General features: G+C 54.4%; 1 protein-coding gene across 1 annotated transcript in view; it reads right to left on the bottom strand.

Moving 5' to 3' along the window:
• Window positions 1–18,024, bottom strand: part of FBN3 (fibrillin 3) — a gene marked incomplete at its 5' end in the record, with an annotated part of 119,392 nt that overhangs the window by 16,851 nt on the left and 84,517 nt on the right. The window contains 18 exon segments of the mRNA XM_032711677.1: window positions 862–987; window positions 3,422–3,547; window positions 4,915–4,986; window positions 5,764–5,913; window positions 7,031–7,156; window positions 7,284–7,409; window positions 8,091–8,159; window positions 8,651–8,812; window positions 9,213–9,335; window positions 9,658–9,780; window positions 10,619–10,744; window positions 11,772–11,894; window positions 13,034–13,156; window positions 14,169–14,294; window positions 14,375–14,500; window positions 14,969–15,091; window positions 15,370–15,495; window positions 15,920–16,045. Of these exon segments, the coding sequence (XP_032567568.1) occupies window positions 862–987; window positions 3,422–3,547; window positions 4,915–4,986; window positions 5,764–5,913; window positions 7,031–7,156; window positions 7,284–7,409; window positions 8,091–8,159; window positions 8,651–8,812; window positions 9,213–9,335; window positions 9,658–9,780; window positions 10,619–10,744; window positions 11,772–11,894; window positions 13,034–13,156; window positions 14,169–14,294; window positions 14,375–14,500; window positions 14,969–15,091; window positions 15,370–15,495; window positions 15,920–16,045 (2,202 nt within the window).

The raw sequence follows: 18,024 nt of genomic DNA, 5'->3' as shown, positions 1-18,024 counted from the left end.
AGATCAGGGCAGCTAAAACTTCCTCGTGAGGGGAAGAGGAGGGACAGCACTGTGGGGACCCCAGGGAATGACCTGGAGCTGTGTCAGGGCAGGGTTGAGTTGGATATTAGAAAAAGGTTGGATACCAGAAAAAGGTTTGATATTAGAAAAGGGTTAGATATTAGAAAAAGGTTGGATATCAGAAAAAGGTTTGATATTAGAAAAAGGTTGGATATCAGAAAAAGGTTGGATGTTAGAAAAGGGTTGGATATTAGTAAAAGGTTGGATATTAGTAAAAGGTTGGATATTAGTAAAAGGTTGGATATTAGTAAAAGGTTGGATATTAGTAAAAGGGTTGGATATTAGTAAAAGGGTTGGATGTTAGAAAAAGGTTGGATGTTAGAAAAGGGTTGGATATTAGAAAAGGGTTGGATATTAGAAAAGGGTTGGATATTAGAAAAGGGTTGGATGTTAGAAAAGGGTTGGATATTAGTAAAAGGTTGGATATTAGAAAAGGGTTGGATATCAGAAAAAGGTTGGATATTAGAAAAAGGATGGATATCAGAAAAAGGTTGGATATTAGAAAATGGTTGGATGTTAGTAAAAGGTTGGCTATTAGAAAAGGGTTGGATATCAGAAAAAGAGGCTGGTTGGGCACTGCCCAGGCTCCCCAGGGCAGTGGGCACAGCCCCAAGGCTGCCAGAGCTCCAGGAGGGTTTGGATGACCCCCTCAGGGACGCGGGGATGGCCCAGGAGCTGAACTCGACCCCTTCCACCTCGGCACATTCTGCAATCCTGTGACCACAGGGGGTGCTGTGCCAGCCCAGCCCCTCAGGCAGGGGGGGTGTGTGTGGAATAGGTGGCCCAGGGGTGCCCTCTTACCCACGCAGGCCCCGCTGGGTGACAGCTTGTAGCCCGTGGAGCACTCGCAGCGGTAGCTGCCCGGGATGTTGATGCAGTCGGCGTTGCGCTGGCACAGGTTCTCCCCACTGCTGCACTCGTCGATGTCTGTGCCAAGGAGAGGGAGGGAATCACGCCTGGCACCGAGGGTGGGCACCGAAAACATCGGGGGAACACCACGGGAGGGGGGATCCACCGGGAGAAATCGAATTTTCCCGTTATTTTTAGCGTTAGGAAGCAGGCGGCGCTTCAGTTTTAGGGTGGTTCCACACAGAGAACCCCCCACTTCCCAAACTTCTCACTGTTTATACTTTGTTAGCAAGGAAATCAGGGTTAATTCCCTATAAATTCTGTTCATTCTTAGCAAGGAAATCAGTGTTAATTTGCTATAAATTCTCTTCTTTGTTAACAGTGAAATCAGTGTTAATTTGCTATCAGTGTTAATTTGCTATAAATTCTCTTCACTGTTAGCAAGGAAATCAGTGTTAACTTTCTAAAAAATTCTCTTCTTTGTTAACAATGAAATCAGTATTAATTTGTTATAAATTCTCTTCACTGTTAGCAAGGAAATCAGTGTTAACTTTCTGAAAAATTCTCTTCTTTGTTAACAATGAAATCAGTATTAATTTGTTATAAATTCTCTTCATTGTTAGCAAGGAAATCAGTGTTAACTTTCTAAAAAATTCTCTTCATTGTTAACAATTAAATCAGTGTTAATTTGCTATAAATTCTCCTCATTGTTAACAATGAAATCAGTGTTAATTTCCTATAAATTCTCCTCATTGTTAACAATGAAATCAGTGTTAATTTCATATAAATCCTCTTCATTAATTGCCTATCAATTACATAATTCCCCCCATTAATTAGCATTCTATCTCTGCTGCTTCTCGATTTCTCGCTTCTCGTGCCCACATTTGCAGCCTTTTTATTCTCTTTTTCCCAGACAGAAATGCTGAATTATCTTTATCAGTTCCTGCTTCATTTCTGCTCTCTGCAACATGTCCTTGTGGTCCATAAATTCTGCATTCCTGGTGTCCAGTTCTCAGCAGTATTTCCCTCCCCTAAGGCTTTGGTCACCGAAGTGTGTCGAGGTTGGTTTAGCAAAACTTCACGTTTGGGTGATTTTTCCCAAAGTCTGTTCCCAGAAGAGCAATTACCCCGCTCATGATTAATGAAACCAATTAATTAGAAAAGTTATCAGGGTAGTTTTAGCATTTCCAACACTGCTGGGAACTCCTGGGAGGGCTGGAGGGGCTCAGTGCAGTCAGCTGCGCTTTAACCCTCGGTTTGCTCCAATCTGGGTGGATTTTCAACCATTTCCTGTTGCTTTGTGATTAAAAAATAAGGGGAATTTTAGTTTGAAAGGCTGCTGTTTGTAAACTTTTTTTTAAAAAAAACCCAACAAAACACAGAATAAGGGGAAAATCAAGAACATGAATGTAAATCAGCATTTTTTTAATCTGACCACCGAGGCGGAATATGAAGATTTCAAGGATTTATAGAATCGTGGAATACCCTGAGCTGGGAGGGACCACAAGGATCAGCAAATTTGCAGATGACACTAAGCTGGGGGGGAATGTTGATCTGCTGGAAGGCAGGAGGGCTCTGCAGAGGGACCTGGAGAGGTTGGAGAGTTGGGCTGATTCCAAGGGGATGAGGTTCAACCAGGCCAAGGGCCGGGTCCTGACCTTTGGCCACAACAACCCCCGGCAGCTCCAGGCTGGGACAGAGGGGCTGGAGAGCAGCCAGGCAGGAAGGGAGCTGGGAGTGGGGATGGACAGGGAGCTGAACAGGAGCCAGAGTGTGCCCAGGGGGACAAGAAGGCCAATGGATCCTGGCCTGGCTCAGGAACAGTGTGGCCAACAGGTCCAAGGAAGTGATTCTTGCCCTGGACTCAGCGCTGGTGAGGCCACCCCTGGAGTGCTGTGTCCAGTTCTGGGCCCTCAGCTCAGGAAGGACATTGAGGGGCTGGAGCAGGTCCAGAGGAGAGAAACGAGGCTGGGGAAGGGACTGGAGCACAAGTGCTGTGAGGAGAGGCTGAGGGAGCTGGGGCTGTTCAGCCTGGAGAAGAGGAGGCTCAGGGGAGACCTCCTCACTCTCTGCAACTCCCTGACAGGAGGGGGGAGCCAGGGGGGGGTTGGTCTCTTTTCCCAGGCAACCATCAGCAAGACAAGAGGGCTGGGTCTTCAGCTGTGCCAGGGGAGGTTTAGGTTGGATATTGGGAAGAATTTCTTTGCAGAGAGGGTGCTCAGCCATTGGAATGGGCTGCCCAGGGAAGGGGTGGATTCTCCATCCCTGGAGGTTTTTAAGCTGAGACTGGATGTGGCATCAGTGCCATGGGCTGGGAACCACAGCGGGGTTGGATCAAGGGTTGGACTGGATGATCTCAGAGGTCCCTTCCAACCCAACTGATTCCATGATCATGGAGTGCAACTCCTGGCCCTGCACAGAACACCCCAAAGATCCCAGGATGTGAGAACACATAGGCTCTGTCCCACAGCCCTCTCCCTGGTGGGTGCCACCTTTGGGTGCCCCCCGTTACCTTCGCAGATGAGCAGGATGTTGTTGTAGCTGAAGCCGATGGGACACTCGCAGCGGAAGCTCCCGATCTGGTTGATGCAGACGCCGTTGGTGCAGATGGCCGGGATCTCGCTGCACTCATCGATATCTGCACACACACAGACACACACAGACACACACAGACACACACAGACACACACAGACACACACAGACACACACAGACACACACAGACACACAGTCCCCCATGAGCATCCCAGCTGGAAAATGCCTTCCCCACACCGGCAAAATGGTGCCCCCGCCGTAATGGTTTGATTTAGGCCTTTCCCTGGCAACCAGCTCAAATCCAAGAAGTCCCTATGTCCTTCCCAGTATTCCATCCTATTTCTTTATGTAAGCAAACACATAAAAGGTTGGTCTCTTTTCCCAGGTAACCATCAACAAGACAAGAGGGCTCAGTCTAAAGCTGTGCCAGGGGAGGTTTAGGTTGGAGATTAGGAAGAATTTCTTTCCAGAGAGGGTGCTCAGCCATTGGAATGGGCTGCCCAGGGAAGGGGTGGATTCTCCATCCCTGGAGGTGTTTAAGGACACACTGGATGTGGCATCAGTGCCATGGGCTGGGAACCATGGCGGGGTTGGATCAAGGATTGGATTGATGATCTCAGAGGTCCCTTCCAACCCAACTGATTCTATGATTCTGTGATTCTATGAAGGGGAGAGGAGGTTGAGCTCTTCTTCTCTTACAGTAGGCTTGGAGAAATCAGCCTCCCTGTGGCTCTGTCCTAGTTAGAACAGCTGGGACCAGTTCATCACTGGATGGGTGTAACCCAAAACTGTGCATTCTCCAGCCTTCCATGCCATTGCCCAGAAACTGTTACCAACAGACCATTTACACCCTCTGCCTAGAGCAGCCCTGACTCCTCAGGCTGTAAACTGGGTGTTCAGAGGCCTGGGAGATAGGAGGGTGCTCCTGTCAGAGCAGATACCTGTCAGACAGGTATCCTGTCTCAGACTGAGACCACCACCCTCGACAGGGATATCCTCTGGGAAGGGAAGGTTTGGGAAAGTGTGGGAAGAAGGTGTGGGAAGGGGAAGGGCAAGGGCAAGGGCAAGGGCAAGGGCAAGGGCAAGGGCAAGGGCAAGGGCAAGGGCAAGGGCAAGGGCAAGGGCAAGGGCAAGGGCAAGGGGAAGAAGGAGAAGGAGAAGGAGAAGGAGAAGGAGAAGGAGAAGGAGAAGGAGAAGGAGAAGGAGAAGGAGAAGGAGAAGGAGAAGGAGAAGGAGAAGGAGAAGGAGAAGGAGAAGGAGAAGGAGAAGGAGAAGGAGAAGGAGAAGGAGAAGGAGAAGGAGAAGGAGAAGGAGAAGGAGAAGGAGAAGGAGAAGGAGAAGGAGAAGGAGAAGGAGAAGGAGAAGGAGAAGGAGAAGGAGAAGGAGAAGGAGAAGGAGAAGGAGAAGGAGAAGGAGAAGGAGAAGGAGAAGGAGAAGGAGAAGGAGAAGGAGGGAAGGATTATTTACTCACCAATGGGCTTCCCCGTGTGGATGTCGATGATAAATCCCGGGGCTTGGTTCCCACACAGGATCTGGTACTCGGCTGGAACGGGAACCCTGAGGTCAGGGCCGTGCCCAGTGGGCACAGAGGGTCCAGCCATGGCTGGATTTGGGGGTGTGCCAGGCAGGAGGGGCTCAGCACAGACTCACAGGGTAACCCAGACAGGGTGCTGTCCCTTGTCCCCCTCCCCTTGGCAGTGGCTGTGCCTTAAAATCCACATTATCTAAGTTTTAGCCCAGCTTGTTGGCACCTTTACCTTGCCAGTGCCTTAGGACAAAGTTTCTAAAACTGCTGTTGAACATCCTTTGTTCAGGAATTCAACAGACAGGGATTTTAAGGAAGAAAGGGGGTTTCTCTGCCTGTGAAAGAGCCACAACCTCTGACAAGAACCAGGCAAAGCTCTCCAGGAGCCTTGAAACCATTCCAGAAGGGATGATACTGTGCCAAAGACCAAGGAATAAGAAGATAGAAGGGTCTTTGAGACCTCTGGGTTAAATTTGGGAGGTGTGTCAGGGGTGGTGTTATGGGAGGGACAGTTTTGGAAGTGGGTGTAACAGCTGAGGTAATGTCCAAATGTTGCAATTAAATGACAATATAAAGCATAAAGTATCATAAAAATATTGTAATTGGATGATAGTATAAAGTTCTAACCCTGATATAGCTCAGGATGCACACTTGGGAAAACATTCCTGTGCATCCAGCATGGAATAAACGAGTGCTTTTTGCTTCAAAAAAAGAGTTTTAGGGAGTTATTTTCTGGCTTTTGGGTATCAGAATCCCTGGAAAAGCGAGGGGACAGCAGGGAATGAGGTGACTTACGGCTGGCAGGGGTGGGACAGGGCTCACAGGGCTTGTTCCAGGCCTTGCCAATGTTGTAGGAGCAGCAGCACATCTTCTTGGTCATGTTGAAGGAGAGCTCGTTCTCACACGTGTCGTTGTAGTTGCGGTAGCACACGCTCTTCCTCATGTCTGCAGAGGCAGCACAGGCAGCATTCCCAGCCTGGCATGGGCACTGCCAGCCCTGGGAATGGGCACTGCCAGCCCTGGGAATGGGTGCTACCACCTCTAGGAATGGGACCTGCCAGGCTTTGGAATGGGTGCTGCACCAGCCCTGGGAATGGGTTCTACCACCTCTGGGAATAGATGCTGTGCCAACCCCAGGAATGGGTTCTACCAGCCCTGGGAATGGGACTTGCCAGCCCTGGGATTGAATGCTGTGCCAGCCCTGGGAATGGGTTCTACCACCTCTGGGAATAGATGCTGTGCCAACCCCAGGAATGGGTTCTACCAGCCCTGGGAATGGGCCCTGTCAGGCTTTGGAATGGGCACTGCCAACCCTGGGAATGGGTTCTACCACCTCTGGGAATGGAAACTGTCAGGCTTTGGAATGGGCACTGACAATTCTGGGGATGAGTTCCACCACCCCTGGGAATGGATGCTGTGCCAACCCTGGGAATGAGTTCTCCCAGCCCTGGGAATGGGCCCTGCCAGCCCTGGGAATGGTCCTACCAGCTCTGGGAATGGATGCTGTGCCAAACCCGGGAATGGGCCCTGCCAGCCCTGGGAATGGGTTCTACCAGCCCTAGGAAGGGATGCTGTGCCAACCCTGGAAATGGTCTTGCCAGCCTTTGGAATGGCAGCCCTGGGAAGAGGTTCTACCAGCTCTGGGAATGGACGCTGTGCCAACCCTGGGAATGGGTTCTACCACCCCTGGGAATGGATCCTGCCAGCCTTTGGAATGGCAGCCCTGGGAAGAGGTGCTACCATTACTGGGAATGGGCCCTGCCAACCCTGGGAATGGGCCCTGCCAACCCTGGGAATGGTCCCTGCCAGCCCCAGGAATGGGTTCTACCACCCCGGGAATGGATCCTGCCAGCCTTTGGAATGGCAGCCCTGGGAAGAGGTTCTACCAGCCCTGGGAATTGGTCCTGCCAGCCCTGCCAGCGGGTCCCACTGGTGACTCCCAGCCCTTGTGCTGCCCCCCCCCAGCCCCCAGCCCAGCACCAGGCCTGGGTACAGGCTGGGCAGTGCTCCCCCATCCCAGTACGGCCCAGTATGGCCCAGTATGGCCCAGCCCCTGCCATACCCATGCAGTTGTTCCCTCCGTTGACCTGCATGTACTCGGGGGGGCACACGCAGGTGTAGTTGCCCAGGGTGTTGTAGCAGGTGCCAGGGCCGCAGATCCCGATGTGGGCAGAACACTCATCGATATCTGCCAAAAACAGGGCGAGAGGGGGGTCAAACCAGCGGGCACGGGGGGAGAGGGCACGACACGGGGTCGGGGCAGGCTGGGCACCAGCCCAGAGAAGGGATTTTCCCTGATTTTGGGGCCAGGGTACCTTCGCAGATCCGCGTGTCCTCGTTGAGGTAGTACCCGAGGGGACACTCGCACTGGAAGCTGCCGAAGGTGTTGACGCAGTTGCCGCCCTGGCACAGCCCTGGCAGCTCCTGGCACTCGTCGATGTCTGGGGAGGGAGAGCAGAGGGAGGTGTTGGCTTGCCTGGCACCCCAGAGGGTCCATCCCAACACCTCCCAGAGCTGGAGTTCATCCCAGGAGAGCACATCCAAGCTGTGTCCAGTTCTGGGCCCTCAGCTCAGGAAGGACATGGAGGGGCTGGAGCAGGTCCAGAGGAGAGCAACGAGGCTGGGGAAGGGACTGGAGCACAAGTGCTGTGAGGAGAGGCTGAGGGAGCTGGGGCTGTTCAGCCTGGAGAAGAGGAGGCTCAGGGGAGACCTCCTCACTCTCTGCAACTCCCTGACAGGAGGGGGGAGCCAGGGGGGGCTTGGTGTCTTTTCCCAGGCAACCATCAGCAAGACAAGAGGGCTCGGTCTGAAGCTGTGCCAGGGGAGGTTTAGGTTGGAGGTTAGGAAGAATTTCTTTCCAGAGAGGGTGCTCAGCCATTGGGATGGGCTGCCCAGGGAAGGGGGGGATTCTCCATCTCTAGAGGTGTTTAAGGTAAGACTGGATGTGGCATCAGTGCCATGGGCTGGGAACCACAGCGGGGTTGGATCAAGGGTTGGACTTGATGATCTCAGAGGTCCCTTCCAACCCAGCTGATTCCACGATTCTGCGATTCAAAGGTGGACACCCGGCAGTGCCCTCGCAGGGTTGAGCTCCCCCAGGCACAGGGCACAGGATAACTCACCCTCCAGGATGACAGTGATGGGGTTGGGCCGGAATCCTTCCCCTCCAGGGCACAGGGTCTTGTACTCGGCTGCAGAAAAATCAGTCAGGGGGGTCCTGAGATCGTGGGGGGGCTCCCAGGAAATAGGAGGGGGAGGGAGAAGGAGGAGAAACCCGGGAAAAACAGGCCATGGCGGTGGGGGTGGTGGCAGAGGGAGCAGCCCGACTTCCATGGCCTGCCAAGCCAAATTATCCCTCCTGGCTCTGCCTGCCCGCTGGAATAACAGTTATTCCACATCCCCCACCGGACTAGGGATGAAGGATCCCAACCTGAATCCCACAAGGCACGACCAGCCGGGTCTCCCCCACCCCACTTCACCCCTCCCCTGCCCTGCCTGGCCCTGCACAGGGTTGCCTCCCTCTCCCTCAGCTTCCCTTGCTCCATCGTGATGGTGGAGCAGCAAATCCAGGACCCAGGACCCCCAACCTGAGCTGAGAATCCATAGGGAAGCATCCCTGTCTCCCTTCCCTGCTGTCCATCCATCCCACTCCCGAGTTCCCCCCAGGCACTGCCCAACTCACTGGTGTTGGCTGGAGGGCACAGCTCGCAGGGGTTGCCCCAGGCCCGGCCCAGGGAGCAGCAGCAGGAGGCCCGAGTGACCCCGACTCCGATCTCTGCACTGCAGGAGATCCCCCCATCTCCTCGATCCTGGGTGTCCAGGAAGCAATTCCCGACACGGGTGTCTGCACAAAGACAGTGGTGGGTGAGCAGAGCCCCTCCAGCAAACTTTGTGTGCACAGGAGGAACAAAATCATGGGATCCCAGACTGGTTTGGGCTGGGAGGACCTTGAAGGTCATGGAGTTCCACCCCCTGCCACGGGCAGGGACACCTTCCACCAGCCCAGGTTGCTCCAAGCCCCGTCCAACGGTGCCTTGGACACTTCCAGGGAATAAGAACAGCCCCAGAGCTGCCCTGGAACAACTTCTTCAAGAAGCAGAGCACCCACACGGGTGACACAAGGTGGGTCAGGCCCAACAGGAGATGGGTCCTTTTCTTCTGGTGGTCAGCCAGCCTGGCAGTGGCCAGTTCCAGCTCTGAGGGACCACCAAGAAGGCCCCCCCAAGGTGCAGGTCCCCACTCACCCACACAGCCCACCCCGGTGGGGTTCAGCTCGAAGTCCTGGGGGCAGTTGCACAAGTAGCTGCCGGGGGTGTTGACGCAGAGCCCATTGATGCAGTTCACAGGGTCTGCACATTCATTGATGTCTGAAAGGGTGGAAGGGTGGAGAGTGAAAAACAGGGTGAAGAGTGGCACAGAAACCACAGCCCCGAGCTCTGTAGGTGAACCCTCACACCGTGGGGTTCCTAAGATGGTCATGGGATGGTCACCAAAGCCCTTCTAGAAACAGGCCTTGCCTTGTCCCACCTCCCACCACCCTCCCAGAGGCAGCAGAAAGGAGCAGAGCCACACTGAGCTGTCCCTCCTGTCCCCCTTCCAGTGTCCCACAGGGACACTGAGCTGGCTTTAGGCTGCTGGTGCCACCCCCAGCAGACCCCAGAGCAGTGCCCCTCTCCCAGCAGCCCTGACCTGTGCAGTTGCCTCCACTCCTGTCCAGCTCATATCCATCATCACAGGCACAGCGGAACATCCCGGGCAGGTTCTGGCAGGTGCCAAAGACACAGATGTTCTGGAAGGTGCACTCATCAATGTCTGCAAAAACAGGCAGAGCTGGGCACTCAGGGTGTGCCAGAGGCAGGGCCAGCACAGGATTCTCCTGTCCCACCACAGCCCTGCTGTGGGTGACCCACCTCAGGATGGCTTTGGTGCTATGGGAGACCACCTCCTGGGTGAGCAGGACCACTCTCAGCGCCCTCTCCTCTCACCCATGCCCACATTTTGTAGGAATGTTGCATCAATGCCCTCTCCTCTCATCCATGCCCACATTTTGTAGGAATGCTGCATCCATGCCCTCTCCTCTCACCTGTGCCCACATTTTGCAGGAATGTTGCATCAATGCCCTCTCTTCTCACCCATGCCCACATTTTGCAGGAATGTTCCACCAATGCCCTCTCCTCTAACCCATGCCCACATTTTGCAGGAATGTTGCATCAATGCCCTCTCTTCTCTAACCCATGCCCACATTTTGCAGGAATGTTCCACCAATGCCCTCTCCTCTAACCCATGCCCACATTTTGCAGGAATGTTGCATCAATGCCCTCTCCTCTCATCCATGCCCACATTTTGCAGGAATGCTGCATCCATGCCCTCTCCTCTCACCTGTGCCCACATTTTGCAGGAATGTTGCATCCATGCCCTCTCCTCTCACCTGTGCCCACATTTTGCAGGAATGTTGCATCAATGCCCTCTCCTCTTGCCCCTGCCCACATTTTTCAGGAATCCTTGGCTTACCCCAACCCCTCTGAAGGCTGGAGACCAACTCCTGCCAGCTGGAAGCTCGGGAGCTTTGCACCACCAGGTGATGGGGGGCCTTAGCAATGGGCTGGGTGGTCACAGAGCAGTGGAGAGGGAAGGAACTCTGGGCACTCACCCTGGCAGGCCTTGCTGTCCTCGGTGGGGTTGAAGCCCATCTCGCACTCGCAGCGGTACCCGCCGGGGGCATTGAGGCACTGCCCGTTCTCACACAGGTTCACGTTGTCTGCACACTCATCCACGTCTAGAGAGACCCAGCAGGACACTGAAGCATCCCCCAGCACGTGGCAGCTCCCTCAACTCACCCTCAACATTCCCACAAGCCAATCCCACCCCTGTCCCAGCTCTCGGAGGAGAGTGATCTCGTCCCGTGGAACCTCCCATTCATCAGGGACATCAACTGCAGCAGAGGGGGACATTTCTGAACTGAGCAAGTACCTTGTGAAAGATGCTCCTGTGGCATCTTAGATTACAGAATCCCAGAACATACTGAGTTGGAAGAGACCCACAAGAATCATCCAGTCCAACCCTCAGCCCCTCTTCTGCGAGGGGGCTGCAGTTCTCCTCATTGCCTTGATCCTCCCCAAACACCTCCTGAGGGGGTGGTGAATCCCTGCTGAGGGGGTGGTGGATCCCTGCTGAAGGTATCTGAGGTGTAAACTGGGCTGCTGTGGATTTTGGGGGGACATCTGGGATTTTGGGGGAAGGCCAGCCACACGCCCCAGGGTGCTGAGCCAGGCTGGCAGGGAAGAGGACTCAGAAAAGAGAATGACATGTCTGCCCAGGAGGAATTCCTCCAGTGGTGTTGTTTCTTCAAGTAAAGCTGCGATAAGGCGAAGCAAAATTAAATATTCCAAACCACTCTTTGAGCTGAAGCAGTAGGGGAAAAAAAAAAGGAAGCAAAATGGCTTGGGATCAGGGAGTTATTTTGTCTGGGAGAGCAGCTCCAGGGAATATCCAGCGACTTGGAACTGTGAGAAATAACAATCCCTAAAGGCTTTTTACTTAAGGCTTGTTACATCTGCATAATGAGCTGTGAGGGGCTTAAACACCCCCTCTGGAGCTGCTGCAGCTTGGTTGAGAACATCCCACCACCCCACCAGCTCTTTCACGACGACTTTTTAATTAAAAGCCTTCAAACATGCAGGTCCATTCATTGCCTGCACTTAAAGAGAAACTGCCAGTGCCCCTGTCAAAGTGGGGGTTTTTTGGGGCATAACTGGGATATAATTCCGGGTCCCAGGCCACATTCCTGCTGCCCGTGGCCTCACCTGAGCAGGAGAAGCCATCGCCGTTGAAGCCCTCGCGGCAGGCGCAGCGGTAGGAGCCGGGCGTGTTCACGCAGTTGGCGTTGAGGTTGCACTTGTGCTCTTCGGTCGCGCACTCGTCCAGGTCTGGGCAGGGAGAACACCCCGTCAGGGCTCTGCCTCCGGCCCTGCTCCCCGAGCCTGGGCAGCTCTGGGGGCTCAGGGATGCTCCGGGAGGTTTTCCAGGCGCTCGCGAGGCTCCGGCGGATCTCCGGGAGCTTCTCCGGCCTCTGTGACCAGGACGCTCGCCCACGGCCCCAGGTGCCACATCTACACGGCTTTGAGATCCCTCCAGGGGTGGTGACTCCACCACCTCCCTGGACAGCCCGTTCCAGGGCTTGACAACCCTCTCCGTGAATAAAGTTTCCCTGATATTCCACCTGAACTTCCCCTGAGGGAGCTTCTACCAGACCTGGGAATGGGACCTGTCAGCCTTTGGAATGGGTGCTGTACCAGCCCTAGGAATGGGTTCTACCAGCCCTGGGAATGGGTTCTACCAGCCCTAGGAATGGGTTCTACCAGCCCTGGGAATGGGTCCTGCCAGCCTTTGGAATGGCAGCCCTGGGAACAGGTGCTACCAGCCCTGGGAATGGGTCCTGTCAGCCCTGGGAATGGGTTCTACCAGATCTGGGAAGGGATGCTTCCTCTTGTCACGGAATCCCGGAACATGCCAGGTTGGAAGGGACCCCCAAGGTTCATCCAGTCCAGTTCCTGGCCCTGCACAGGACCATCCCCATGTGCCTAGGGGGATCACCCAAACCCTCCTGGAGCTCTGGCAGCCTTGGTGCTGTGCCCACTGCCCTGGGGAGCCTGGTCAGTGCCCACCACCCTCTGGGGGAAGAACCTTTCCCTGAGATCCCACCTGAACCTCTCCTGACACAGCTCCAGCCATTCCCTGGGTGCTGTCTCTGCTCCCCCCAGAGCAGAGCTCAGTCCCTGCCCCTCCTCTGCCCCTCCCAAGGAAGTTGTAACTGCAGTGAGGTCTCCCCTCAGTCTCCTCTTCCTCTCCCTTGTTCCCTGGCAGCAGAGCCCGACCCTCCCCAGCTCCCCCCTCCTGTCAGGGAGTCCCAGAGAGCCAGAAGGTCCCCCCTGAGCCTCCTTTTCTCCAGGCTGAGCCCCCCCCAGCTCCCTCTTCATCCAACTCCTGGCGCTCTCAGCCCACGTGCCAGCTCAGCCCAGCCCTCAGAGGTGCCCCCAGGAGCTCCCTCTCCCGGGGGAGGACTCACCGTTGCACTTCAGCCCGTCCCCGAGCCAGCCCGTGCGACACTTGCACTTGAAGCTGCCGGGCACGTTGATGCAGGAGGCGTGCATGTCGCAGTTGTGCGCCCCGATCTCGCACTCGTCGATGTCTGAGGGGAGGAAGGACACCCAGGTCAGCTCTCCCAGGGCAGGAGGGAGCAGCCAGGCATGATCCCGCTCCTGGGTTTGGGTTCCAATGGATTCCAGGAGCCCTGAACCTCGGCATTTTGGGGAACAGGCTGCCTGGAGTTGGAGCCCTGAGCTGAAGGGCTTGAGCACAGCTCAGCCCTGGAAGATGATGCAAAAGGAAAAGTTTGTCTATCAACTAGAAATAGGTCAGTTTGTGCCTCTAACCTGCCCTCCTGGCCATCTCTGATTGCCCAGGGAGGGGGTCCAGCTATGATCCTGTTCCTGGGTTTGGTACCAGTGGATCCCAGGAGCCTGAACCTCAGCACTTTGGGGAACAGGCTGCCTGGAGTTGGACCCCTGAGCTGGAAGATGGTGTAAAATGAAAGGTTTGGCTGTCAACTAGAAATAGGTCAGTTCGTGCCTCTAACCTGCCCTCCTGGCCATCTCTGATTGCCCAGGAAGGGGGTCCAGCTATGATCCTGTTCCTGGGTTTGGGTTCCAATGGATCCCAGGAGCCTGAACCCCAGCGCTTTGGGGAACAGAAGAGCTGAGCTGTGCTCAGCCCTGGAAAATGAGGCAAAAGGAAAGGTTTGGCTATCAGCTAGAAATAGGTCAGTTCTTGTCTCTACCCTGCCTTCCTGGCCATCTCTGCCTGCCCAGGGAGGGGGTCCAGCTATGATCCTGCTCCTGGGTTTGGTACCAGTGGATCCCAGGAGCCTGAACCTCGGCATTTTGGGGAACAGGCTGCCTGGAGTCGGACCCCTGAGCTAGAAGATGGTGCAAAATGAAAGGTTTGGCTTTCAACTAGAAATAGGTCAGTTCTTGTCTCTAACCTGCCTTCCTGGCCACCTCTGGCTGCCCAGGATTTGCTCCCAGCACAGCCACACCCCTGGGTGCCCACGGCATCCCCCACACAGCACCCCAGGCACGGTGCCCTCTCCGTGGCAGCCCTGGGAGCTGTCTGGGAAGGCTCCAGGTCTGCTGAGTTCCCACCTGTGCACCCTGTGGTTCCCTTCTTGACGAAGTAGCCGAGCTGGCAGTGGCAGATGAAGGAGCCCTTGGTGTTCTCACACTCGCCGTGCAGGCAGATGTTGGGGTTGAGGTCACACTCGTTCACATCTGCAGGAGGAAAAGAACCATGGAACACCACGAGGACTCTGGGGCAACCCTCTGTATCCCCTCCTGCACACAGTCCTCACCAATGCAGGTCTTCATGTCCAGGGATGCCATGAAGCCATCGAAGCAGAGGCACCGGTACTCGCCGGGGATGTTTGTGCACTGCCCACCATCGCAGATGTCAGGATTATCCTCACACTCATCGATGTCTAGAGAGGGGAGACCATTGCCAAGGTAAACAGGATTGTGGAAGCCCAGGAGGGAGGCACAGGAGGGGCTTAGCTCCAAATCCTGCAGTTCCAGGAGCCCATGAGAGGGGCTGGATGGGAAAATCACCCCTGGGGAACGGGCTCAGAAACGAGACTCCCTCGCCCTGAAGCTGCCACAGAGGTGCCTGGGGCAGCACCTCTGAGGGCTGAGGTGGGCACTGAGTTGCACAGGACCTCTTGTCTGGCATGGGCACTGACCAGCACAGGACCTCCTGTCTGGCATGAGCAATAACCTGCACAGGACCTCTTGTCTGGCACGGGCACTGACCTGCACAGGATCTCTTGTCTGGCACAGGCACTGACCTGCACAGGACCTCTTGTCTGGCACGGGCACTGACCTGCACAGGACCTCTTGTCTGGCACAGGGACTGACCTGCACAGGACCTCTGGTCTGGCAGGGGCACTGACCTGCACAGGACCTCTTGTCTGGCATGAGCGCGTAGCCCTCGCTGCAGCTGCACTCGTAGCTGCCCTCCGAGTTGGAGCAGTGGGTGTCACAGCCCCCGTTGGTGATGGTGCACTCGTCGATGTCTGGGGACAAGGGACAGGTCAGGCAGCAGTTTGGGTCGTGGGTTGGGATATGTGCCTCGCAGCAGAGGTGCTGAAGAGGACACCAATGCCTTCCCCCCAGCCACAGCCACCCACACTCCCTCACCGGCAGATTTGGCCGTTGCTCAACCGGGAGGTTCCCCCCTCGTCCAACCCTCCGACGCCCCGCTGAGGGTTATAAATAACAGACAAGACACCAGGAGGGCTCTGGGTTCATCCTGGGGCCCTGGAATGACTCGATGGCACAGAGGAGGACTCACCAACACAGCCCTGCCTGTCCAGCGTGGCCTGGAAGCCAGAGTCGCACGAGCACTGGTAGGTGCCGATGACGTTGACGCAGCGCCCGTTGCGACACAGGTTGTCACTGAGGGAGCACTCGTTGATATCTGGGGGGGAAGAGCAGTTGGAGCAGCCAGCTGGGCTGATTCCCACCCTGGGAATCTCCTGGTGCCCACCCCTGGGTCTCCAAACTGAGTTTGTCGTTGCCCCGTTGGTCGGTGCTCAGTGAACAGCAGAAGGAACAACGTAAGTGTAGTGAAACCCTGGGAACAGCACTGGTCCCTCCTGGGTGAGGGTGTTCTAACCATATATTACAGAATCACAGGGTGGTTTGGGTGGGAAGGGACCTTAAGGATCATTTCATTCCACCCCTCTGCCATGGGCAGAGACACCTTCCACCAGACCAGGCTGCTCCGACCTGGTCTCGGGCGCTTCCAGGGAAGAAGATATTCGTACCCCCGCACGAGACCTGAGCTTCCCTGTGTGATTCCCTTTGAACCCTCACTGTGACACAGGTTTCCAGCCTCTCACCTATGCAGGTGTTGCCCTCAGCTGTCAGCTCGTGGCCAGGGGGGCAGATGCACTCGAAGCTGCCGTCGGTGTTCATGCAGATCCCGCCCCGGCACAGCAGCGGGTCCCGCTCGCACTCGTTGATATCTGCGCACAACAACACCAATTGTCCCCTTCCAGAGGGTTTTCCAGCTAGCAGGGCAGTGCTGGTGCCAGCAGCACAGTCCCCACCACCAGAGGGCCACCCCAAAAAACACAGGGATATCCCAAAATCACCCGGGGTTGGGTGAGTGCAGTGGACTCCTGGCTGAAATCACAACCTTGACCTCAGCAGGACATAAAGTGTGACAGCAGGAGCAAGGACATTATTAGCTTTGTGCAGTTGAGCCAGCAAGGACTAGAAGGATAATTCCCAGCCCTCCCATCCCAGTACATTCTCACAAATCCCATCAGCAGAGGAAGAATTCCTTGGAAAATGTGTGGTTTGTTTGATAGAACACCAACAGACCTTCTTGGGAAGAGCCTCCCCAGCTCCAGTGTCACACATAGGGGTAGGAAATAACCCCCACATAGCTGGGAAAATCACGTGTGGACCAAAAAGATGGAATTTACAAGGACCTGGAGAAATCCCTGGAACAGGTGAAACTGCTGGGAGAGAGATGGGATCCGTTCAAAATGAAAAATAAAAAACAAAAAGGGATAGAAAAGTTTATAAATGTCAGACTGGAAAACCCAAACAAGGGAAACTCCTGGAATGGCGAAGTGGTGATGTCTGGAAACCAAAAAAACAACACAAGGAGGAGAGGAAAAGTGTGGAGCCTTGTTATCAATGGATTATCCATGGAGAGAGACCTTGGAAAAGGCTCTTTGTGATCTTCTAAGATGCTGTGCAGGTAAGTCTTTATGTGCTTCACAGTCACATTCCTTGGACAGGGCAAGTGCTGGGATGAATCTGATCCTTTAACTTTTGAAACAGGAGTCTGAGGTTCTTTATTCTGGTCCCAGAATGGAGTTTGTCAAAATCAAAAGATTTTGGGTTCTTGAATACCCCTAGAATTGACTGGAGATGTCCTGCAGTGACAGGAAGAGGGTAAAAAAACCAGGGAAGCCTCCCTGGAAGTGCTCAGAGGATTCATCCACAGCTGCACCCTGAGAAATGGGAATTGAGAGCACAAAGCCTTTGGGTGCAACAGGAAGGAGCTGAGGGAGCTAAAAATCTTCCCCATAAACCCCTCAGTGACAGCAGAGACAGGGAGGGAGGTTGGATGTGTGGGAAGAACCCAGTTTCTCCTCAGGTGTTTATTTTTCAGATTCTAAACTTGAAACTAAGAGGGGAATATTGCTCCTCCCTTGGATAAAACACTCTGATGGGATCTTCAGGTTATCCACAGCTACAGGGGACTGGGATCCACCCAAAAATGGGGGTGACAGGTCCTTATCAAACACCCCCCAGGAGCTGTGCCTCGAGTTCTCCACGGTGGGAGCCTATTCCTGGTGAATTCCAGGCTGCATTTCCCCTGCTCTTGTTGTCATCCACAGCCAGAGGCTGGAAAGAATTCCTCCCTCAGGAAGCTGGAGGCAAACAGAGATGGGAAAAAGTTAATCCTGGAGCAGAGGAAAGGCCATAATGTCACTTGGGGGTGAGGTGAGACAGCTCCCTGTCACCTCAAGGACAAGGTGGAGTTGGATTTAATATAATAATGAGCAGATAATAAGGAGCTTTAAACAAATAAAGGACAATTTATATATAAAGATATTAGACATCTCACTGCTGCAAGGAGCCAGCAAGTCATTGGTGGGGAGTGTGACAGTCTCAGTGTCTCAGAGGAGGAAGAGAAGATGATGAGTGGGAGCTCATCATTTGTGGTGTGGGAGTCCCACACCACAAACTGCAGGGAAAAAACAAACCCCAGGCCAGTGGCAGGGCAGGGATTGGTTTCAAAGAACACAGAGAATAAAACATGAAAAACAAATAAATGGTGTTGAATCACACCGAGGACTGAAGTGGTTTGAAAGTCCAAGCCAAAGCAGAACATCAGGAGTAGGTCAGTGAGACAAGTGAGTCTGGCTGGACAGACGAGGAAAAGAACATGGAATGCCAGGAATTAGAGGACAGCAAGAGTCTG

Source organism: Chiroxiphia lanceolata, chromosome 27, assembly GCF_009829145.1.
Source record: "Chiroxiphia lanceolata isolate bChiLan1 chromosome 27, bChiLan1.pri, whole genome shotgun sequence".
Lineage (NCBI taxonomy): Eukaryota > Metazoa > Chordata > Aves > Passeriformes > Pipridae > Chiroxiphia > Chiroxiphia lanceolata.
This window is presented reverse-complemented; position numbering and strand designations above follow the sequence as displayed.